General features: G+C 46.0%; 1 protein-coding gene across 3 annotated transcripts in view; it reads right to left on the bottom strand.

Annotated features, from left to right (window-relative positions):
* BCORL1 (BCL6 corepressor like 1) overlaps positions 1-25,220 on the bottom strand; it is a 125,066-nt gene that overhangs the window by 24,344 nt on the left and 75,502 nt on the right. For 2 of the 3 annotated variants that reach the window (XM_066581420.1, XM_066581419.1), the window contains exons 2-7: positions 22,831-22,998; positions 21,004-21,094; positions 16,594-19,284; positions 10,191-10,335; positions 3,339-3,419; positions 1,275-1,679 (exon numbers count right to left, since the gene is read on the bottom strand). In XM_066581420.1, coding sequence (XP_066437517.1) covers positions 1,275-1,679; positions 3,339-3,419; positions 10,191-10,335; positions 16,594-19,284; positions 21,004-21,094; positions 22,831-22,916 — 3,499 coding nt within the window. In that variant the 5' untranslated portion in view covers positions 22,917-22,998. The remainder of the gene's footprint in view (positions 1-1,274; positions 1,680-3,338; positions 3,420-10,190; positions 10,336-16,593; positions 19,285-21,003; positions 21,095-22,830; positions 22,999-25,220) is intronic. The other variant, XM_066581422.1, reaches the window with a different exon arrangement.

The raw sequence follows: 25,220 nt of genomic DNA, 5'->3' as shown, positions 1-25,220 counted from the left end.
AGACAATCAGTGGCGAGCACGTTCCCTACGCAAAAGCGAAGGGAACGTTTCTTCCTTGTGAGTACAGGATGAAAGATGAGGGGCCAGAAGTGGCAACAGATAAAGCATGCTACCAAAAGGGTACGAGCAAGCCGGAAGGGGATGCGACCAAAATGGTGCAGGCAGGCAATCAAAGTAGCACAGGCACTGTAAGTGGAAACGGGACACCACTGAAATCAGATGTGTAGTCGCAGTGACCAAAACAGATCAGAACGACCGAACAAGCAATAGGAAGTCCCCATAATGCGGCCCTGCCCTAGAAAACCACTCTAAAAACATGAGTTCCCCCTTCCCCGCAGGGCCACGTGCCATAGCATCAACTCCAGCCTAATGCTTCGCTACATCTCGCCTCCCTTTGGTGGGGGAAGGGAGCTCAGTGATCCAAGCGAGAGGACCTTCATTGCCGGGTCACAGAAAAGTTAGTGCTTTTATTCTCAATCTTGCTTTTGGGAGATAGGGAAGTAACAGAGAAGGTGTCCCTCCTCAATAGGGTTTTAGGGGCGTTCTGTAAAGTCCAAAGAACTCCAGGATCTGGAAGACCTATGAGACACTAAGCTAAAAACTGATTCAGCGGAGTGGCTACAGGAGGGGTATAGCTGATAGGAGTCAGTTCTTCCTTTGCTTAGTGGCAGGAGTTATACGCAAGGTCTTCGCTGTGTCCCCCAATGGGAGAAATCAGTTTTTCCAAAAAGAAATGCTGTGTGTAGCTACTCTTAACTTCAAATTAACCTGGAGGAAAAAACAAAACAATTGGTACTGAACCATCCTGAGGCTACCTACATACAGGCAAGCGCAATCTTGGGTTGAGAAACTAGGCCCGATATCGCGCGTTTTCACGGTCACACGAGTCATTTTTCAGGCAAAAACACTTCCCATCACTTCAGTAATGATCCTTCTGGCGCAGCTTTCAGCCACGCTAGAGGATCGGAAAGTGTTTTCATTGGTTTTCAATGGGAAACCTTGCATCAAACACATACTGCACTCCATGCAAGATGTTTTCCTGTCCCAATGAAAAGAATGGGCGCTGCTGTCCGAGGAACACGAAAAGATAGGACATGGATCGTAGTGCGGGAAAAAAAAGAGGTAATACATATGACTGCCAGCTGCTTAACTCAATCTTCTCGATCAAATAACATCTATCTTGGCCATAAATGCACATGATGAGCAACGATCATTCAGCCAACTGCTCACTTATGTGTATGGGCAGCTTCACGGTTAGCTGCACAATGACCCACCTGTCCTGGCTCTTCTCCTACAGTAGTACTGAGATACTTCCTCTTCCTCTTTTTCAGTTAAATATTCCCCATTTTGGTATTTACGGTTCTTCTGCCTCCGCCTCTTTCGCCGCCGCAATATACCATCCTCTTCACCATTATCGTCCTGCTCCAATATGGCCACTTTCCCAGTGTCTAGACCTCGGCTTGACAGTTCCCAGGAGTCCTGTATTAATGGGCTGATAAGTTCAGGTTCTGGCTCCTCTTTGATAGCTGTGAATCTGCGTGGCCGGCCCGGCTTGCCAGTCTTCCTCAGCTTCCTTCTCTTGTAAGGGATGCACGTCTCATCTAATTCTTCCTCCTCCTCTGCCTCAGTTCGGAAAGTGTCTGCAAAGGTGGGTCCAATGTCTGAAAATCCGTAAGTTCCTGCAATTAAACAGACGTAAACAGGTCACTGAGGGTTTTATAGTTCATTCCGTTGATAATTTCTTATGTAGAACCAATAGATCAGCACTCTGTAATGCTGTTTAGAGTAAAAAACATAAAGGGGTTGTCCGGTTGTAAATTACTGCATGTCTACCCTCATGATAGGACATCAGTAGTAGATTGGCAGCAGTCTGTCACAAGATCCCCACCAATCACCTGTGCGCCAGCTGATTTCTGCAGGAAGTAGACTGCTCCGTTTTCATTACAGTGGTTCAACTTGGTATTGCGGGCCATTCATTTTAATGGGAATACCAAGGCCTGACACTGCAGCAGAAACCGAGCCGTCTGCTTCCTGCAGAAATCTGCTCAGTAAGGTAGTACACTGACCCAGAAACCAGCTAATCCTCGGGGAATGGAATTATGCCACAGATTCCACAGCAAAATCTGCATCCTTTTAGCATTTTATGCCATCAAAATGCATGAACTCTGCATGCAGATTCTGAAATATCCGCTGTGGGAAAAAAAATGTAAATAGTATTTCAGCGATGTGGCTTTTTTTCAGCTGTCACCCATTCACTGGATGGGTGAAAAGAGATAGATTTTTGGGGATCTGACTGCTGGAACTGACCCCACTGACCCCAAGAATAGGGGGTCCCTGCTTGCCCCATGTCCAATCACAGCAGTATTTCTGATTTGACCGGAGTGAATGGAGAGCTAGCCGTGCATGTGAGGCGCCACTCCATTCCATTTAAATGAGGCCGACGGTAATACCTGAGCGCTATGCTTGTCTATTTTAGTCAGCCGGACTGAAATGAATGGAGTGCATGTACGGCTTGCTCTCCAATCAAAGAGATGTCACTGCAGTCAGAGATGCAATGCAGAAGCGGCCATAAGAGGGGCAAAAGGAAGCCCGGTTCTCGGAATCAGTGGGGGTCCCAGCGGTCGAAGTCCACCGATCTATCAGTTTTCATCAATCAAAGTGCTGCATCGCCGGAATACTCCTTTAACATGTCAATTCTTCATGCGGTTTCCACACTGGGCTACTGCACACAGATTTTCCCCATTGACAGGGACTAAATCTGTGTGAGGATGTGCATCAAAATCCATGTCAAAAATCCGAGGATGAGCCTTTGGAGTTCTGCCGTAGATTAGACTGTCAGATCCACGGCAGGAAAATCCAACGTAGATCTGACAGTTTAAAGCCCGTGTGAATGAGGCCACATGGGATTACACCCAACTATTCAAACCGGTCTTTACGAAGGATTTTTGCTTTTATTTTAGGAAGACGCTGAAGATCAGGAATGGGATGAAATCTTTATACTCCCATGACCCTCTATTGTGACGGATCATTTAAAAAAGGGATTTGAAAACTGAGCAATAATAAACTTAACGGCGTAATCCTGTAAAAGGTAAGATCCATTTGGACAGAAATTTTATTCATGCAGTGCGAGAAAACAAAAGACTCTCCTTCACATACAAGAAAACGTTGAACACCATGGGACCAAATCGCAGATGTCGCAAACAGATGTGAACGGAGCCTTAAAATTAAATCCCTGCTGGATGCATTATCCATTAACGCCCAGAACACTGGAACGTCCGATAACCAAACTGGCGGTGCCCATCCCCCACTGCTGCATTTCAATGTAAATTTCATTTTACCTGTCTGACTTCGAGTTCGGCTCTTTAAGACGACTGGGATGAAGTCTTTGAAGCTGTTTTTGGATTTTCTCTCTGGCGTGGCTGTCGGGAAGGGAGAGCACAATGAGAGAGGAACGCAAGAAAGGCACAAAGCTTTGCATAAAAGGCAGCAGAGAGGGAGAGGCAGCATGCCAATAGAGCTGGACCCCAAAAGAATGGCTATTGTTCTTTGCAGTTAAAGGGTGCGATTAAGGAGCGCTGCTAACACTCACCATTTAGTGCTAATTGTCGGGCTGCATATGCAGTCCTGCAATTATCGGTAAACAGCGAGCACTAGCGGCATCTGCTAGCGCTTGTGGCATCGCATCCAAAGGGGAAGTCCATTGTTGGTCGCCTTCTGACACGCCAAAGGATAACACTGGTGAGGGTCCGAGAGTCACATCTCCAATTCCTTTATGCCATTTGTTCATGACGAAGTTGATTTTAATGCTTTCAAATTGAAGTAGTCATTGTGCGGAATCTCCTATCCTCTGAAGACAGGATCGGGGAGGTTCAGTCACTGGGGCCCCCCGCTGATCACTGTCAAGCCACCGACTCGGATAAACTGACAGCAGACCTCTTAATTCCTCGGGTGGGCGTCTCGCCGATTTGACCACTTTTATGACATACCAAAAGATAAAGAACTTGTGCGCAAAGCTGCAATTCTACATTCCGCCTAACCAGGTCATCCTATGACACCTCCGTTTATTATAGAAGGCCGTCCTCCAGCCGCCATATGGCTCACAGAAATCACAATCTTCAAGGCAGGAAGCATCATGACTCGGTTCCTTACTGCAGCTCTGCGGGAGAGAAACCTCTTCGGTGGGAACAGAGATAGATGGCGGTATTGCAATAGCCATAGATTATCAACGGGAGGCAGACCAGAAAATTCCTGTGTGACAATGACGGATCGCACGGGGTAACCCAGACCTGCAGTTGTCACCCGTCACATATAAGAACTCTTGTTGCATGATGGCCCCATCAAAATACAGACTTTCTGGAGAAAACAAGGAAAAACTAAACTGTCCTGCTTTACTTGAGAGCAAACAATGCGCCGCACAAGACAACCATTACCCACATGTTCCTCAAGTTTAAAGGGGTAGTCCGGGACTTTTACCCCTTGTACTATTGATTACGCATCCTCAGCCTACGTCATCCATAGCTATAACGATGGTGAGAGCCCGGACCCCTGACAATCAGCTATCTCAGCCCCCGTAGTCACTGTAGCCACGCCTGATGTTGACAGCGCCGTCGTCATTGCAGTTGGAGCCAGAAGTGAACTAGAAAGCACAGCTTCCAATTGATTTCTCGAGCGGCATCCAATACGGATGACCTATCCTGAAGATAGGTCATCAGTAGTACATGGGGTAAAAGTCCCGGAATATTCCTTTAACAGTCCCTTAAAAGGTAATACATAGTTTTAACCCCCCTTCATACCTGGATGTGGCTTTCAAAAAGGATCGAGGGTTTGTGATGACTTACTCCTCCCTAAAAGGGGTTGTCAAAATCCTTTCAAATCACTGACTGTATAATATCTTAAGCCTTGAAATGCAAATCTGAAGCCTAGTGCTGTATAACTACAACTCTCAGCATTCACAGCATGACGTGAGGCCTCGGCACCACGTGGTGAAGCTGTAACGGCACGTTGGATCTTATTAATAAACCCGCTTGTCAGAAGGGAAGAGTCTGTAATAGGAAGTGTGAATGGGGACACAGGAAGCGCTGGTAACTGCCAGTCACTCACTGCTGTGCGTTATGCAATATCTTCCGGTGACCGAAAACTGCTCACAAACATATCTTTCGATCAAGCAGACCCAAGCCAGCACCTCACAGACTGAGAATTTAAAGGCCCCCATACACAGTAGATGTAGTCGTCCAAACAAGCAGATTGCTGGACCACCCTCTAATGTGAATGTGGGTGGCTCAACCCACGACAGATGACGGTGGGGTGAAGGATGGGAGACGTGGAATTTTAACACACGATCGTTTTGTTCCTAGAGAAATAATCCATCGCCAGCTCAACTCCCTAAACGTACGAATGTTCGGCCAAGCCAAGTATTCGCATGTATGGGGGAGCCGGGAGGAACAGCGGTCGGATGAACAGACCTTCATCCAAGTTGTTCAATGTGCATGGGCAGCTTAAAGGGGTTATACCAAGATTACAAGCTATCCCATATACGCAGGATAGGGCATAACTTACTGATGTTGGGTCCCGTGTCCCCCTCTGCTTGCCACTTTAGGAAGTAGCTTCTCCCCACATAGCATCGTCAGAATGAAGGGAGAGTTGGCTGAGCATGCGCGGTCAATGCTTCATTCATTTTAATGGAGCTAACGGAAATACATGCGCCCTTGTCGCTCAGCTATCGCTGCAGTCCCACTGGTAGCGAACTGCACATCAGCGTGCGTGCGGTAGGTCTTTATCAAAATATCTTTATTGCTTTTTTTTATATATCCCAATGGGTGCAGTTAGTATAAATGCTAGATACATAATTTACCACACATGGACATCAGAGGGGATACCCCACTCACAACCCCCTGTATGGTTGTTACACATCCGTCGAAAGGCTTAGTCAAAGCCAAAATGTGTTGTATTGTACTATAAATGAAGATTATCCTCCATTTATGAAGAAGTTCCATTTACAATGCTTTTCTTTATGGTGATCCTGTGGAACAGAGCTGCTAACATAGGGACAGATATTCTGTGGCACCTGACCAGTCCTTGAATTACATGGTCGGCCATTCATTGGAATAGTCAGCATACAATACTATATTTGCTCTGCAGAAGGTGCTGTAGAGGAACGTGTGGCTGGACAAAATGTTTCCTGTGGGTAACAGCTGATGACTGAAGACTGGATCAACTGCTGTTTTTAGAGTCTTGATGAGCCAATCCCTTAAAGGGCATGTCCAGGACCGAACTAATGATGACCTATTCTCAGGATGGGTCATCAATAGCGGTCTGGCAAGGGATAACCCACTTGGGACCCCAGGCAGTCAGGTTTCATCTGGCACCACTGCCAGAAACAGCTCTGTACACACTGCAGTGGTCCGGGATGGTATAGCATTAAATTCAATGAAAGCTTTGTCTGCACTACCAACCTGGCGACTGTAATGTGTACAAAACCATCAGCTTCCATCTCTGGACACAAACAATAAGCGGACACGAGCTGATCACCAGGGGTCCTGAGTGGTAGACTCCTGCCAATAAACCATTCTACCTATCCTGAGGATAGCTCAACAACCGTTATGTCCCAGACATGTCCTTTAAAGAGTTTTCTTTCTGCGTTAAAGGATATCCTGAGGATATGTTAAGAATAGTTGATCAGTCATAGTCCGCTGCTTTGGATCCCAGAGGATCAGCTGATCGGGCACCTGCTGGCAGCGCTGCAAGTGCACGGGGTAGGAGTGGAAGCTGCTGCTTTGACCTAGATGTAATTGAAATCAATGAGAGCTGCGCCTGCAGTTACAATCGCCAGCCACTACACAAGGGTCGGAGCAGCAGCTTCCGCTTCAACCCCAGTATAACACGGCACTGACAGTGGGCGCCCGATCAGCTAATCAGTCATGGTTCCCCCAGCGTCGGACCCAGCCGATCAACTTTTCATGATCTATCCTGAGGATAGGTCTTCAAAATTATTTTTCCTGGAAAACCCCTTTAAATATAAAAGGAATAAACATATCATTAAGTAGAGAGGTAGCATTTGGTATTACACAAAAAACCCATCTCACCCCATTAATTAAATTGTGAAAAGTTTGGCTTTAGTATTTTTTATGTAGTTTTGGTGTAGCTTCTTTATGAAAACCTGTAAATATCGCCTCTTCTGTTCACTTCCGTATGGTACAAGTCGAGTGACAACCCCTTAAGACACCACAAGATGGCGCTGAGAACAATTTTCACTCTGTATCCCGTATAGAGCATTAGGGTAGGTCCACATAGGACATAACTGCTGTGGAGAATTTCTGCAGCAAAGCTGCAAACAATCTGCAGGGTCGCCTGCACCGAATCATGTGCATTTTGGTGACGATTTGATCCTCATGATTTTGCAAAAAAGCCAAAAGAAAAATCTATAGTTTTGAAATACGCAATTGCAGATTTAGCTGAAGATCTGATAATAACTACAGCAAAATCCACAATACGTTGCTTTCAGATTTTCTCTACGAATTTTGACTTCCCCATTAAGGTCAATAGGGAAAATCAGCAACATCTCCGCACACAATGAGCAACAGAGACTGATATGCTGCAGATTGTGAAATCAAAAACACAAGTGAATTTGTGTGTGGAATACTATTGATGACCTATCCTCAGGGTATGTCATCAACAGTTGATCGGCAGAGGTCCACCGCCCTAGACTCCGGCTGATCAGCTGATTGGGTGCCCGCTGACAGCACTGCTACACACTGAGAGGAAGATGCTGCTCCGACCCGTGCAGTGGCTGGTGCTTGTAACTGCAGTGATCCAAATGAGAGCAGCAAGTGCACTTACAAGCACCAGCCACTACACAGGGGTCGTAGCTGCAGCTTCTGCTTCATACTCATAACAGTGTGTAGCGGCAATGAGAGAGCGGGCGAGCTCCAACCCGTTTCTAACACTATGCAGAAGAAAGCACCACCATCAGACCTCTCTTCTATATATGTATATTACAGTATGCAGGAGAGGGGTCTGATGTTGGACCCCTCTCCTGCATACTGTAATATACATATTGTACATATAATATACACACATACATGTAGTGTAATATACATATTAACTCCCGTTTAAGTTTTAAAAAATTGCTAATAAAATCATCAGTTCGCTTTGTGGATTCCTTGGATTTACTGAACAGAAACACATAAAAATGCTTTTCCACAAAAAATAAATAAGAGCAGGTAGGGTGGCAGGGATATTGGATTGGAAGGAGTTAAAGCTCACCCACTTACCTGCTAATGTTTCCTGTGCAAATCTTCAGGAAAAATTCACAGCATCTCCATCCCTAGATGCTCATGTAGGGAGGCCTCATTTAAATGTCAGTATTCTGGTCAGTATTTGTATTTAAAGGGCCCAGGGATGTAGGAAGTTGTGATGCAACCCGACACAAACAGTCACAAACTTACAGAAACAAGAAATTAATGAGAATCCAAAGGCTTCCTTTTTAATTTAGACAAAAACGCATGCAAAAACTGTGTGAAGCCAGCCTACTCCGGATGCTGCAGAATCCGCATGCATCTCCTTATGACGAAGTATAAAAGGCATGAGGAGTTGTTCTTGAAGAAATGCTTTTCAACTTTTATGTAAATAAAAAAGCTAAGAAGTAGTCTGGTGAGAAATCATTAAACTGAAATCCGCTCAGCTCTGTGTAAAGGCCTACAAACCCTACTGGGATTCCCTGCAGCTCCTGCTCCAACGGTCCCCCACTGCAACCTTCTTCCAGATCCAGCGAGGACGTCTCATCGGAGTCATGTGGCTACTGCAGCCAACCACTGGCTGTATGTAACCCAGGATCAGCCGGTAATCGGCTGCAGCAGTCACAGAACCCTGCAACAGCACGTCACCGCTGCAGCAGGGACTAGCCGTTGTCACACAAGGAGTTGTAGGGATCGGGTGAGGCGCGTAGGGCTTATTATGTGCCTATACGCAGGACTGAACAGATTTCAATTTCATTTTTTCTCATCAGACTACCACTAATTTGCTTTTGTGTTGCAATTTTGTCTCCATTTCCAAGATCTCTTCTGTCAGTGAATAGAAACATTTTTGCCTTATTTGACATGCTGTAAAGTGCTGCGCACCCGCATCAGCTGGACATGACCACCCTCTGAATGTAAACATGAAAGTATATTTTCAGTCAGTGACAACAAGTCTGAGCAGTGTGAAAGGGGCCTGAGTGAAAAACAAACAGCAGTATGACATTATGGAGGTCTCCGATGTTCCCATCACATCAGATATTTTAAAAGTAATACAGCAAAAAAAGTAAAACCATAAAAAATTTGGAGTCGTAGTAATTGTACCGACCCACAGAATAACGTTAGCAGGTCATATTGGCAGCAGTGTGTACATAGCAGATATAAGACCTCCTAAATATAGTGGAATTTAGTACATCGTATCACTGAAAAATACAATAAGCCCTCAAACAGCAATGTTGATGGATAAGTAAAAAAGTAATTATTTTTTAAAGTGGGGAGGGAAAAAAGGGGGTGGTCCTTAAGGGGTTTACCAAGTATAAATCATTGGTGGCAGTGGGGGATGATGCAGGGTGTAATAAATTAAAAGCTTACATACTCACCTCCTACTGCCACATCGCTCCCCTACTCTGGTCCTCAGTTTACTTCGGTGGTAACGGTGACGTGGACTGATTACCCATGTGACTGCTGCAGCAAATAACAGGCCGGCAGGGATGTCATCAGTGATGTCCCATAAACCTGTCTCAGGGCTTCTACATCTGAAACCCACATGACAGGTTTACAGGACCTGTCAGATGCTGTGGCCACGTTATGGCACCACGGTAATTATAGGTCTTTTACACAATTTTGGACACAAGAAGCCCCAAACTACATGAAATAAATTAACTCGGAAAACCCCTTTAAATTTCAGAAAAGTATTATGCACCACAAGCATCAGAGTGCAGATGTTGGCGTGTGATAAGTTTGGAAACCCTTTTCTAGAATGTCAGCCATTAAACACCGCCCTGGATCTTCCATTTCCTTGTGATGAAAATGTAAACCATATCCGTACATGAGAGTGAAAGCGGGATGGCAGTGCAAAAAATCCACAGACCAAGACATATTTAAAGGGACAATGAACTTTACATAGAACCAGTCTTGTTACCACTAATGTTCTGATGCATTTTACTTTTGTGAATTTACCTGGATCTAATTCTGGGTCCCACGGCTCCATCTTTATGGCTCTCCTCCTTCGCCTCTTGACTCTTGTGCCCACTGGCTCTTTCTGGGACTTTGGGGTGGTATATTCTCTCTTCTCAAGGCTGGTGACAGATTGTTGCCTCTTGCCCTGAAAAGCACAAAATGGTCAAATACAAAAGGGAATATATATATATATAGTGAGAAAACTACCAGTGGACCTAATCTGCCCCTGACCGGCACACTCTGTTAGGGGCAGAGGATATACAACTCCCTTGCTTCAGTTACTGGTGAATTATTTAAAGAGTTTGTCCTACAAAATAAAGTTATCCTATATTCACAGGATAGGGGATAGCTACTGATCAGTGGGATCCCCAGCGACCGCAGGAATGGGTGGGATTCCAAAGTCCCCCTGAATGAATCTTTGGTCCCGCATGTGTTACACTGCTCCATTCTACAAGCACTCAACTATTTTGTCCCTTTGTAATAAATCTTGGTATTTGTACAGCGCCAACTTATTACACAGCAGTTTCAGGTAATTATTTCTTATTACCCCCCACCAAGCTGGGTTTTCATTTTACCGACCTCAGAAGGATGGAAGGCTGAGTCAACCTTGAGCCGGCTACCTGAATCATGCGGGGATCGAACTTGCAACCTTCAGGTCGTAGGTGAGAGCTTACACTCTGCGCCACACGAATGGAATGGAAGAGAGTGCAAGAAGACATGGTCTCCATTCATCCTAGAGGACAGTGGGGACCACGTTTCTGGTGATCTGATCATTGCGACCATGACCAATTGCTTTATTTTGTGGGATAACCTTGTTAGATTAAATACTTTGCTTCTTGAAAAGAGCCCATTTAAAAAAATAATAAAAGGTTGGCATTGTGATCAGAGCCGGGTACGTCTGACCCACACAATCACCAGGTATTTCCAAAGAAAATCGCATTTAGATACAGATCTTCCATGCAGTAGAGATGCAGCATTACAGATCAGCCATTCAAATTAATGACAGTGAGAGTAAGGCCGCCCCGCACACGAATGGATTTGCACTACGGATCCGCAGCAAATGCCGTTTGTTACATGGCATGGAAAAGCGATTCTTCCTGCACACTCGCTGAATTGAATCGCGATTTCCGTGAGCGAAGGAAAAAAAATCGCAACGTGGTCCATTCCAGTGGAAACCGTCCAACCAGCGGCCCTTCCACAATCGACATTGCAGAAAGGATTCCTAGTGACGATGTGAGGTAAAAAAAAAAAAATAGAAAAAAATTAATCTGTACTGCGCATGTCTGATGGTGGCTTGCCGCAGCCATCCGCAATACAGAAAATTACAGGTACACATGGATTCCGGTTGGGCACAGGGTCGGATACCGCTGTGGGCTCACGCATGTGGAATCTGACCTGTTTGTGTGCAGGCAACCTAATGTATAGAATCTCCGGGTCTAGTACACTGCGGCCCCTACATGATGTCTATATGCTCTCCGGGTCTAGTAGACTGCTGCCCCTACATGATGTCTATATGCTCTCCAGGTATAGTAGACTGCAGCCCCTACATGATGTCTATATGCTCTCCGGGTCTAGTAGACTGCTGCCCCTACATGATGTCTATATGCTCTCCAGGTATAGTAGACTGCAGCCCCTACATGATGTCTATATGCTCTCCGGGTCTAGTAGACTGCGGCCCCTACATGATGTCTATATGCTCTCCGGGTCTAGTAGACTGCGGCCCCTACATGATGTCTATATATGCTCTCTGGGTCTAGTAGACTGCGGCCCCTACATGATGTCTATATGCTCTCTGGGTCTAGTAGACTGCGGCCCCTACATGATGTCTATATGCTCTCTGGGTCTAGTAGACTGCGGCCCCTACATGATGTCTATATGCTCTCTGGGTCTAGTAGACTGCGGCCCCTACATGATGTCTATATGCTCTCTGGGTCTAGTAGACTGCTGCCCCTACATGATGTCTATATGCTCTCTGGGTCTAGTAGACTGCTGCCCCTACATGATGTCTATATGCTCTCCGGGTCTAGTAGACTGCTGCCCCTACATGATGTCTATATGCTCTCTGGGTCTAGTAGACTGCGGCCCCTACATGGATGTCTATATGCTCTCCGGGTCTAGTAGACTGCGGCCCCTACATGATGTCTATATGCTCTCTGGGTCTAGTATACTGTGGCCCCTGCATGAGGTCTACATGGTCTTCAGGTCTAGTAGACTGCGGCCCCTACATGATGTCTATATGCTCTCTGGGTCTAGTATGCTGCGGCCCCTACATGATGTCTATATGCTCTCTGGCTCTAGCAGTGTGGCCTCTACATGATGTCTATATGCTCTCTGGCTCTAGCAGAGTGTGGCCCCTACATAATGTATATATGTTTTCCAGGTTTAGCAGAGTGCTGCTTCTACATGATCTCTATATGCTCTCGGGGTCTAGTAGACTGCGGCCCCTACATGATGTCTATATGCTCTTTGGGTCTAGTAGACTGCGGCCCCTACATGATGTCTATATGCTCTCCGGGTCTAGTAGACTGCGGCCCTTACATGATGTCTATATGCTCTCCGGGTCTAGTAGACTGCGGCCCTTACATGATGTCTATATGCTCTCTGGGTTTAGCAGAGTGTGGCCCCTACATGTCATCTATAAACTCCAATAGGGCCATGCATAGAGAGATGGTGTGAGACAATGCCCTTCACAATAGAAGCAAAGGGACTAGCTCAGACAAAAAAAAAAGACCTGCGCTCCTGGAATATGTGTAGTAACCACCAAATTAATACTAACAAAGTATCAGTTTGACACTTACTCTGAAGGAGGGGGGTATGTCAAGCAGAAGCCCCGCTCCTTGAAGTGCCGAATCCAAATTCACCAGATAAGACTTGATTCCAAGCACTCTGGATTGGGTGTATATGAAATATGTTTTATTATGCATTGACTTGAGAAAGGTGCCAGAAGAGCACCGAAACGCATTACCCACGATTGTACCATTTGTTTGTGATAATAAAGGACCTATGAGAACCTAGAGGGCTTGGAATCACGTCTTATCTGGTGAATTTGGATTCGACACTTGCAGGAGGGGGCTTCTGCTTGACATACCCCCCTCCTTCAGAGTAAGTGTCAACCTGATACTTTGTTAGTATTAATTTGGTGGTTACTACACATATCCAGGAGCGCAGGTCTTTTTTTTGTCTGACAGCTTGTCCCCTTGCATTTCTCTCTGGGGGAGTTTTCACCAACCACCCCCTCCATTTATCTCTGCATCTCTCCTCTATCTGAGGATGCGGTCTGTGTGATGGCTGGCCATTTAAAGAACCTTTAGGTGCTCTCCATGATTTTTTCCTGTTTGGATCTTCACAATAAAGGTGGCCATACATTTTCAACAACTGTGAGCAGCCTGATCACTCGCCCAAGAGCCGTTTCCACTGGCTCCCCCCCCCCCCCCATATACATGGATGTTCGCTAGGGCGAACACTCATGTGTTTAAGGGGTTAAGCTGCAGTCAGAAGACTACGCTGTCTGTTGGGAAAGAAAAGGATTTCAATGTCCTGGATGCTTCTTTCTCCTGAAGTCGTCTGTCAGGGTAAGTCTGAGCCGCCCGTATACACATCAGAGAGTTGTTCAGCCCTGCCGTTATGGGTGGGCTCGAACAACAGCACCCTAATTTGTACTGGGGCCTTCAGGCTATCCTCACAGTGGCAGATTTGTTACAGAAATATCCGCAAATTCAAATCCATTTCTCACATATGAAGAGGGTTATCCGGATGGCACCAAAATGTATGCTCTATGTCAGCATACCCTAAGGGCTCATGTCCACGGGGAAAATAGGATTTAGGATCCGCAGCGGATTTCCTGCATGCGGATCCGCACCCCATAGGGATGCATTGACCACCCGCGGGTACATAAATACCCGCGGATCGTCAATAAAAGTGATTTTAAAAAAAATGGAGCATGAAAAAATCTGGACCATGCTCCATTTTCATGCGGGTCTCCCGCGGGGACGGCTCCCGCGGGCTTCTATTGAAGCCTATGGAAGCCGTCCGGATCCGCGGGAGACCTAAAATAGGAATTTAAAGCATTTACTCACCCGCAGCGGACCGCGAAGCTCTTCTCTTCCTCACGGCCGCATCTCCCTTGCTTCGGCGGATGTGCCCGGCGCATGCGCGCGGCACGTCGACGACGTGCCGGCGACGTGCCGCCGGCGTCAGGAATTCATCCGCCGGCCGAAAATGAAGATCCGGCCGTGAGGAAGAGCAGAGCTTCGTCGCCCGCGCCGGATAGGTAAATTCTTTTAAATTCTTATTTTCGGCGCTCATGTCCGCGGGGCAGGAGGGACCCGCTGCAGATTCTACATGTAGAATCTGCAGCGGATCTGATTTTCCCCGTGGACATGAGGCCTAAAAAGTCACATCCATTAAAAAGCAGCACAAAACTGAGGTTTACAAAATACAGATTAGTTAGGATCTCCATTATTAAAACAAAACACACTGAATAATTTTAACATTCATTTTGATGTACAGTTAATTATCCTGCAGAGTAATGTATGCAAATCCCCAACATCTGACATCAGTGACCCGTCACGTGCGGCTCCCTCACAAGTGACATTTACCAGAGAGCCGACTTCAGAAAACTACTTCATGCTTCGGATGTGCTCTTTCCTATAAGCTTAGTAATAAAATACTCTGTGCTGCTCTGAGAAATTCTAACTTCTGATCTAGTTTGTTGATATACTAAAGGGGTGGTCTGCAATGGGGTATCTCACCGGTTGTAACATTACGCACAGAATACTCCCTGCTCCTCCCTCGTCTCCCGGAGCCCCCAGCAAGTCCTCTGCAAGCACTACGCTGTGTTCCAAGGATAATGGTATGTGTGGCTACCATAACTGAGGACCCTCATTACACAAAATGCATCACTGTTTTACAGAAGGCTGGAGGGGGTACTTTGTGGGGGCACCAAGTTAGTTCAAACGATTGAAAGATTGACAGTTCTAGCGATCGTTTTGCATAAACTGCTAAAAGACACTAAGGGTCCATTTAGACGGGATGAATGTCAGGCAAACGATGCCAGACACTCGTCCCTGTGTGTCCTCGCCCCCGTGCTGTTGCTCGGGAGCTAGTAGCGCTGACTCGCTCACAGAGCTGCCAGCAGATTTCCCTCCTCGCTCTCTGCCGCCCCTCTCTATTGACATAACACAGCGTCCGGTCAGTACTGAACGGCTGCTATTTACACTGAACGATCAGCTCATCGTCCATCGTTTATGCAGCATATGGCGTTGGCTGATGAGCTGATCGCTCAGTGTAAATAGCAGCCATTCAGTACTGAACGGCCTCTATGTTAAGTCAACGGGAGAAGGGTGAGGGAGCGAGGAGAGAAATCTCCTCCAGCCGCCCCGCTGTGAGCCAACGATACTAGCTCCCGTGCTAGTATGTGCGGGGACGAGTGTCAGGCATCGCTTGCCCGACACTTGTCCAGTCTAAATGGGCCTTAATGACCATTAGCAGTTTATTATCTTCATTTGCACGTCAATGAGCCTTCAGCAGCTGTTTGCAAATCTTAGCATGTGGCCTAGACTTTGCACTCAGCTGCATTGTCTTCGCATGGGCCATCTCTCTCCAGCTGAACGATGAATTTTATGCTCACCTAAAAATCATCATTCAGCCGAAGAGTGAAAGATGGAAGTGTTTACATGCAACAATTATTGATCAAAAGCCATTGTTTGAACGAATTTTGAGCAATAATCGTTGAGTGTAAATCGGGCTTTATAGGCAATGCAGTGCTCCTTTGAGAAACAGGGTATGCAAATGGTAAAAAGCAACCAAGAAGCAAGTTCTGAGATACAATACATAACGGGTAATCATCCCCCATAGGTGGCTTTAAAGTAAACAATGAGTTGTCCTGTTTAAGGCCGGGCTCACACGAACGGATCGGACTCCACATGCAAATTTCCACAGAGGAAACCTGCAATCATTCACGGCATGTAATTGTGAAATCGCGGATGTGAGCGGTTTTGCATGCGTATGTACATGTATGCACAGAGTATCGTCCGTGCGGAAGAAAGAACTCTCTCTCCTCCTTCCTCTGAAGTTGTCAGCACTTTTGCTACTCATACGCAATGTTAATTGCGCATGAGTGACGGAACGCTCGCATCCATTGACTTCAATGGAAGCCGTACGTGCGGATTCCTCGCTAAAATAGAGCATGCTGCAATTTTTCCTCCGCTCACAGAATATACAATTCGTACCTGCGAGTGTGATAGAAAAATAGAAAATACGTGTCATTCAATGCCAGTGTTTTACCGCAGACCTGCAGCACAAACAGCGATCACGAATTCTGTAATTAAAATCCGTTCTGTTGAGACCCCCTTAACTCTAATGAGACCTATAAACATGCTAAAATATCCGTGTTAACACTCACCTTTTTTTTCTGAGGTTCCTGTAAACTTTTATCCATGTCTTCATCTTTTTCTTTCACTTTACACTTTGACTTCTGCTGTGCTGGCTTGGTTGGTGTGACTCTTTCTAGACGCTTACCCCGTCCCCGTATACCTGGCTCTTTCTTAACCTTAGCCTTGACTTTGGTGATTGGTGGCATTTCCACAGGGGACCATGATGCACTGTTAAAGGATGGCAAACAGCCAAAGTTCTCATCATCATCCACCCTCTCTATTTTGACTTTACTTAAGTCTACCTCCTGCACACAATGCTGGGTGTCGACGGAGTCATGTGCTTTTTTGTAGCTGCGCTTGCGATGCACAGGCTGATCCTGTGAAACATCGCTTTGTGTGTCCTTTTTGCTGCCATCCTGACTTAATAACGGGAAGATGTGACCGCTGTCTTTTCTCTGAGCCACTGTCAGTGGGTCATTAGTCATGTAGGATGCCAGAACTTTGTTTTTTGGCTTTGTGTCACCAAACGTCTTTCGACTGCAACTCAACTTTGGTGGTCGGATCTTGCTGTCTTTGCAGCTCTGCTTATCAGGAAGTTTATTTAAAGTGGTGCCCCCTTCATCCCCTTGCTTACCATCTGCACTGCTGTCCACTTTGTCAGCTACGCCTGGCTGAATGTATAAAGCAGCGTTTCCTGCAGGAGGTTTTGGTGCAAGCAAACTTTTATTTGTATGCGATTTCCGAGGCTTCGAAACAGAGTCACATGACCTTGCTTTCGCCAGCAGGTCTTGTTCGTGGGCCACTGCTGGTGTGGTTGTAGTCTTCTGTTGAGTACTTAATGCAGAATCTCCTACACTTTTTGGAGGAGTCGCCTTGGATTCTGCTGGAAGAATGCTGGAATATAGCGTGAACTCACCCATGGGAAGTCTCTGATGAGAACCTTGGTTTGGATGGAGTGTGCCTGTGGCTGGTATGCCAATGGACAGCACTGACTTCGGATGGTAAGGAGACCAACTAACTGGCAGAACCTGAGAATTGCTGGGCTTCCCGTTTAAGGGACACTTTGGGTGCACAGTCCCATGTACAGGCAGCGGCCAGTCCTTTGACGAGCAAAGAGAATTCACTGCCGAAGGACGCCCGTGAAGATGTCGCTTCTCTGTGGATTGTTGGCCATCTCCACTGGTCTGGCTATTTTTCTTGCCACATGACCCTGAGTTCTTTGGCTCTCCCTGGTCAATTATGGAGATTGGCTCCTGCTTTGCCAAATGTCGCGAATCTGTGCTAAGGCTCAAGCTAGAGTCTTTGTTCAACAATAGAGAGGCAGGCACTGGGTTGGCCACCCCTACATAAGTACCAGGTATAGTACCAATAAGAGCAGCAGAATTTTTGATCCAAGATCCCGATGCTCCGACGAGCTGTGATGACACCGAATCGCCATTTCTCAAAAATTCTGGGAACATTACCAATGGAGGTACTCCTCGAAGGTTCTGGTTAACACTGCTGCTGGTGAAACTAATTGGGGCAGGACTCTGAGTGCTACAGTCAGACCTGGACAGAACGGTGGACAGCGAGGCTTTTCCACTCGTGTGCACTGGGGTTAACACTGGCATAGGTGGTGTTTTACGTTGGTTGGGTGGAGCGTGTTTATGGCGATGAGATTTAGAGGACAAATCCAAAGGCATTTCATAAGAGTCTGGAGGAGAGATCATCTCCCTTTCAAGCTGTGGAGGGGACTTTAATGGGGAAACTGAGGACGAAGAAGAGGAATCATTCTGTGTTTCCAAGTTAGGAGTTCTGGAATAAGAAGCTAGGGTGACAGGGTTCACACTAACGACTGGGAGGGTGGGGTGTGCAGAAAGAGTCTGTAAAGCTGACAAGGTGGAGGTTGATGTATCTGTGCAGACAGAAGAACTGTCCACCGTAGGGGTCATACTATTGCTGTTGGGGAGTGAAACAGGAGGGGCCACTGTGCTCGCTGGTTTATTTAACTCTGCAGGGACCACTTTGGAGTCAGTGGTCAACTGTCTTCCCAGAGTTGAAGTAAATGTATGCGACTGCAGTTCTGAAGGTGCCTGCAGGAGACATCGCTCCGTCAAGCAGGTGGGCATGATGGGAAGGGTCAAAGTCGATGTCACTCCAAATGTGGTGGGCAAGGTAGTTACACTGAGGGGCTGTCCACAATTAGGAGGTGGGATGTAAACCAGGGGTTGGCTCGGTGTCAAAACTGCACTGGGTGGGAAGGACAGAGGAAGATTCTGCACACTGGGGACCTGAGTGGTGGAGAAGCAGATTCTGCTCATAGTAAAGGGAAACCCAGAGGTAACAACAGCATGTGAAGCATCTACAGATTGACCTGTGATTTGTAATCCAGGCCCCAGTACAGTCTTTTGCTTTCCAGAGCAGTCTGCATCAGCAGGCTTGGCAGCAGGTTGTTCGGGTCCTGGAGCTTTCTCTTGCGTTGCAGCTCTTGCAGGATCTGCTTTTTTACTGTGTCTGTTTGAAGTTGCTTGGATAGAATTCTCCGACACGTTTGTGGCCGCTTTGCCCTCGGGTGGCGATACATTATTACCAGCTTTAGATGATGCGATAGCGCCTGCCGAGTCTGGTTCGGTGCGATCTGGTGGTTTGTCCTCCGGTTTTTGCCCAGTCTCCACCTGTGTGGCACCGACTTCCTGCAGCATCAGGGCATCACTTTGGTTGGTTGCAGGTAATAAATCCACCTGAAAATGCAAAAAAAATATATAAAATTAGACTTAGCAGGATTTACCACAATACAGTTGGAATTTAACACCCTCAGCCTCTCAATGCCTCCATGCAACTGTTACTGAAGAGATGCATTATACTTTCTGTGCTTACTATTGGACTGTAAGGGCTCATTGCCATATATTCAGCCGCACATTCTTTGTTCCCCCCCCCCCCCTTCGATGTGGTAATGAAACTGGTGCCAGAACTGATCCCATAGTAGTCTATGGAGTCATTCATGACATCCGGTACATCAGTCGTGATTCCCAATGTCTCCCTGTGCCAGACAAAAACTACTACATGATGCATTTTTCCATCCAGCTATGTCTGGCTATATATGCTAGAACAGTGCACAAAATTATCATCAGTCAAGCCTCACCTGATCCCTTACAGCTCCCATTCACCAGTGTCCAGTCCTTCCCCCGTTGTAGTAATCATGTACTGACAAAGAGAGATATGCATGCAGTAGCTAATCACCATCCAATGTAAGCTGGGGACTGGCTGCTGCAATCACATGTCCCTTGTGCCAAAGATGTCATTGCTACAGCCGGAGGTAGAGAGCAATGGGGGACTGGACAAGGCTGGAATGCGAGTGACAAAGGATCGGTTAAGGCAAGTATAGGGGTTTTCTCCGCCCCTTTTTTCTGTTAATTTATACTTTCCCTTTGAAATCAAAATGGGAAATCTGATACAAACCTGCAGCATAAATTGACACGCTGCCCATTTAAAATGTAACTGAGCTTTCAAAAAACTTCTGACATGTCATAGAGCACGTCAAAAGATTTCATCATTGGGGTCTGGGTGCTGAGACCTCCACCGGACAAAGCAGTTGAAGTGCTCATCCCTAGATGAAGATGGGCTGAGTAGAAAGTCTATGGGTCTGTCTTCAGCTAGCAAGTAGATGAAAGTTTCAGCCTCTCCACTCTAGCGATCAGCAGGGACCTCAGGACTCGGACACCACCGATCAAAACATTGAACATATTCCTATAATAAGTCAAAAGTTTTTGGAAAGCAAAGTTGCACTTTAAAATCTGCAATGCAGGTATTTTTCCATGCGGATTTGTGGCTGGTTTTCTTGCAGCGTGTGGACAGGAGTGGTTAAATTCACTTTGTTTTTACACAGCGAATTTTCTGCCCATAAATTCCAGAAGGAAAATCTGCATCACACACACTGTGAATATACCCTTAGGCCAGTTTCAGAAGAGCATATTATGGGTGCATTTCTGTGTCCGTAATACGAACGTGTGACAGCGAGGTTTACGGACCCGAACTACGAGCATCTTAGGTTCCTATGGTGCTTCTATTTTGGGTCAGTAAACCCCGCGGTGCAGTCGGTACACACGCCTGTATTGTGGACACAGAAATGCCGCCATAATACGCTTGACTGAAACAGGCCTCATGGCGATTTGACAAATATTTGTTGGAAAGGCTCCACACTTTTTGTGGTGTTCTACACTTTGCATTTTTTTTAATAAGGAAAAAACCACCGCAGCCAGATGTTTGCTGCAAGACAATAGAGAATATTGCACATGCTGCAGTGTTTATTTCACGCATCACATTCCTTTTTTTTTTCAGGGGGGGGGGTTTGATATTGTTAGTGTATGAACAAAAAAACAAATTACCAAACAAACATGGCCTTTATGAAAGCCCTAAATGAATGCCATTAAAAAGTGTGCATAAAAGAGGCTTTAGGTCACCTTGGAAAGGACACTGCTCACACAACGATCTTCAGATCCCAGGTGCTGGGTGCTGTTAGATTTTGACTCCTCATCAGACAGTGCCGTCCTCCTGTCCAAAATTAAAGCGAGATATTACTATTTATAAAAACTGGTCCAGGAGTTGTCCTGTCAGGTTGTTTAAAAAAAATTCTGTTCAATTGTTGCTACTTCTATCTCCCTTCAGGGAAAGCTGGGTCGTATATGATACCATAGGCATAAAAGTGCTAAAGACTTGATCATCCAGCTTTCCCAGCTTCCTGAATGTAGAATCTGCCGAATGGGTCAATGAAATCCATACAACAACCCATCTGGGAGCTGTAGCAGCAGCCATGCTGGTTGGCACACAAATTTTCCAGAATCCAGTTTCCCAGTTGTGAGTGAAATGGTTTGATTAGGTTAACTAGAATCCCCATCTCTCATGTCGATAAAATAAAAAAAAATAATATATATTTCCCGGGGATTTTTATTATTTTATTTTTAAGAGGACACTAAAATTCACTGAAAACAAATTTAAAGGGATTTTCTGAGTGTTAAAAAACAAAAAATTGACAGTGGAGAAAATAAAGGATTAAAAGAAACATCCATCAGAAAGTATAGTTTTTTTTTCAAATTCTAAATTTTTTTTTACTTTCCGAAAAGTCTATTCTAACCTTTTTTTCACAGAGTAGAACACTTTCCTTGGAGCTCTCACTTTCATGGTGCCTTCACATACAGCATATCTTCAGGGAAACCACCACATCACACGAGTAGAAGCACATACAGGCTGGGTTCACACGGCGCGGAATTACTGCAGAATTTTTGTGTGAACTTTCTGCATGGAAATTCTGCATGCATTTTTAAACCTGAGACTAAACAGCAAAGTGGAGATTTGCAAAAATCTTGTTCACACACTGCCGACAGTCCGATGCGGACAAGCCACACGGAAAGTGACATGCAGGCAGAAATTCCGCAGCTTGTCAGTTTTGGCGCCGTTTCCGCTGCGGACTCTCTTCTCTCTATGGGTATAGATTTCCGCAGCGGAATACAGGCTGAAAAGCCTCTTCAAAACCTCTTCCATCCCGTGGAAACCCAGCCTTATGCATGCATTTGTGCTGCATATTTGCACAATGGGCATTGCATATTTGTGGGCAACTTGTACATATATTACTGGACTTTTTGCGCACGCAAACTATACACACAACCATGCTCCCATTCATTTATATGGGCAATTAGTGTACTTAGCTCAATCTGTGCTCTTTCCCTGCGTAAATCTGCAGGTAAATAGAAATAGAGCATGCTGATTTTTTTTGAGCGGGAATAAAAAGTGCGCGCAAAATACACTTATGTTAATGAACCCATTGAAATCAATGGGTTCTTTTCACTGTGGATTGCGTGCACAAATATGTTCGTACGACGCAGGTCTAAATGATGCAGATCTTGACATGTTTTTATCTGTGAAAATGCTGCAGGATTTAACTCTTGTATTTCACGGGTTCAATTCTGCAGCCTAAATAGGCATGCCGCGGGTTCAGAATCCACAGCGTTGTTTAAAAACGCTGTGGATTCATTGCAGAAATTTTCTGCAGCAAATGAAGGAGATTTCTCTTAAACCCCCTCCACAAGGTTCATACTGTAAATGCTGTGGAATTACTACAGCTACTTCGCCAGTAAAAACTCCACAGTGCTTCCGCCGTATGTGAGGATGGCCTTACAATAAAGTCGGGGTAAATGTAGGTGTTCTGCAAAACGAGGGGGGAAGAAATGTAGGGGTTCCCCATTGTAAAAAGGTTGGGAATTACTGGCGTAGAACGTTGACCTCTTACTCACCTGTCCTCGTTAATACCGCACATACGCACGCGGTCGGCGCTGGTCCAGTTGTGCACACCACCATAGAGTGGGGCAGCCGATATCATGGCAGGTGATGGCACCCCTGGAACTGCTGAACGAGTCTGCAGCTCCCCTGCCTCCCTCCCCTGCGCCTTATGCAGATTCCACCTGCAAACACAAAAAGGTACATTAAAAGGATTTGAAGAAAGATGGGCACATAGCAAACAGCTGGAAACAAATGTGGAAAGACGACTCAAGTCAATTCCAAACCATTTCAGCATCTTACACATTCGTTGGCTCCCAGCTTTCCCGGCTCCTAAATCTGCCAAGTTATTAGCCATACACTCCAAAATATTAGCATGAACCAAGCAGATTTGGCATTCAAGAGTCTCGTCAACTTGGGTGCTACGTGAGTGACCATGCTGGTTGCCGCCCAGTTTGCCCAATAACAGAAGGCATACATCCCAGCACCCCAGTGTAATGCCGTGCTGCCGCTCTGCTTATAGCTGGATGAATAAATAATGAGCTATGCTGCTTTATGTAAAATATTACTAATCATGAAATTCCAAGGAGCAACATTCAGCACATATGGAAGCCCGGAGCAAACTGCAATGGAAATGGGTATAGAAAGCATAACGTGCAGCGCTACAAATCAGCTGATGGAAGCGAATTTCTGACATGAAGTCACCGAGACGCTGGAAATACATAGGTCACCTGTCCCCCAATCTAATCAGCGCTTCTATACTTTCTGCTTTTGGAGTCTTGGCCCTTAGCTTGTGCCTCCTGGATTAACCAGGTGAAAAACATGTCCATCAGGAGGGGCTAAAGATTCATAAAACCATCTATAAAGTCATCTACTCAGGGATGTAAACTGCAGGGAGCGCACAGGAAGTAGAGGGAGGTTTACGAGCGTGGACTCCTGCGATGGGAAGATGAAGATGCCATTCCAGCTGCTACAAGATATAAAAAAGGCAGGAACACAATGACGATATGCAGACAACCACAGTGTAAACAGTAAGTGACGTCAGAGCTGGGGACCACACAGAACAGCCTGCTACGTGTAGTTGTAAACCATTTTGTAGGTTTTCCTTAAAGAGGTTTTCCCACTTCTAGCTGGTTTTAGACAGCTCTGTACGTTGCGTAGTGGCCAGAGTTGGTACTGCAGGGCGAGTCCCATTTGCTATAATAGGATTTAGCCTGCAGTACCAACCCTGGCCACTACGCAATGTACAGAGCTGTCTGAAAATAGTTGGACAACCCCTTTAAGGGTACATTCACATGTAGCATATTTTAGTGTATTTATTGCCGTGGAGCCACCCATTTGGTGTGGATTCTGATGCGAGTTATGCTGCGTATCTACAGCAGATTTTACGCTTTCAAATCGTAGACTGAGGTCTGCTGAGGGTCCATAGCAAATTTTGTAACAAAACGCACACCGCCAGTGTGGTTTATGATGCAGTTTTTTTTGCAGATTTTCTGCCACAGCATCTCTGGGACCCTCGTCTATTTCCAACATACATGAAATATCCCCCAAACTGTCCATGTGATCAGGGCCATGTGATCGGTAAGGAATTTTGATTTATCACCGATCATCGCTAATTAACTCTACGTTAACACGGTGTGCAGGCAGAACTGGTTTAACAAGCATTTGGCAATAGAAGACCCAGAGCGGTTCTCTTCATTGAGGTCTTTCATTATGTTGGACACTTGGGGCTGCCGTAATGGAGCGCATAAACGTCATCACCCAAGTTATATAGTCTCCTCTTTATTCTTGATCAGTCTTTACTGTCATTCCGGGATTCCGTTCATGACTCTCGAGCATTATGATGAAGACCTCAAGGAAGGGAATACTGCAGTGTATAAGAACGCGGTGAATAGAACTTGCGATTATCATCATCAATAAGCAGTTTCACTCCTGAAAGTTAACAGATGGGAGACTCTTGGAATAGGAACCTGCGCTGGGGCCATCCACGTTACGTACGCTTTAAATATGTATGGATGCATTTGATCAATGCTTTCGATACGGTTCAGTCCCCTGACTGCAGTATTTCGCTGAGGGCCATAACACAACATTTTGCTGCTAGTTAGCGGTGTGGATGGGGGCGCTGTGAGGTGGAACGTGAACAGCTCCTGGCGAAGGCCCCCCATACTTTCGGTACAGCTGCAGAGTTGAAACGCAGCTTTACCTCATCTGAATGTCAGTGCCGCACCCGAAGCGAATGATTCTGTGACGACATGAGTGGCAGGAGGGGGCATGAGACGCGACCCCCTGCTCTGCCATTGACCCTGTGTGAGTCCACAGAATATCAGACTTTCCTGTAGGATCTGAACTTTCTTTCAGGAGTTGGAGAACTACTGAAGTGTGAAACATACGTGATACCATAGCTGCA

This window comes from Eleutherodactylus coqui, chromosome 10, assembly GCF_035609145.1.
Source record: "Eleutherodactylus coqui strain aEleCoq1 chromosome 10, aEleCoq1.hap1, whole genome shotgun sequence".
Lineage (NCBI taxonomy): Eukaryota > Metazoa > Chordata > Amphibia > Anura > Eleutherodactylidae > Eleutherodactylus > Eleutherodactylus coqui.
The sequence above is the reverse complement of the archived record's forward strand: the minus strand, read 5'-3'. Positions and strand labels throughout refer to the sequence as shown.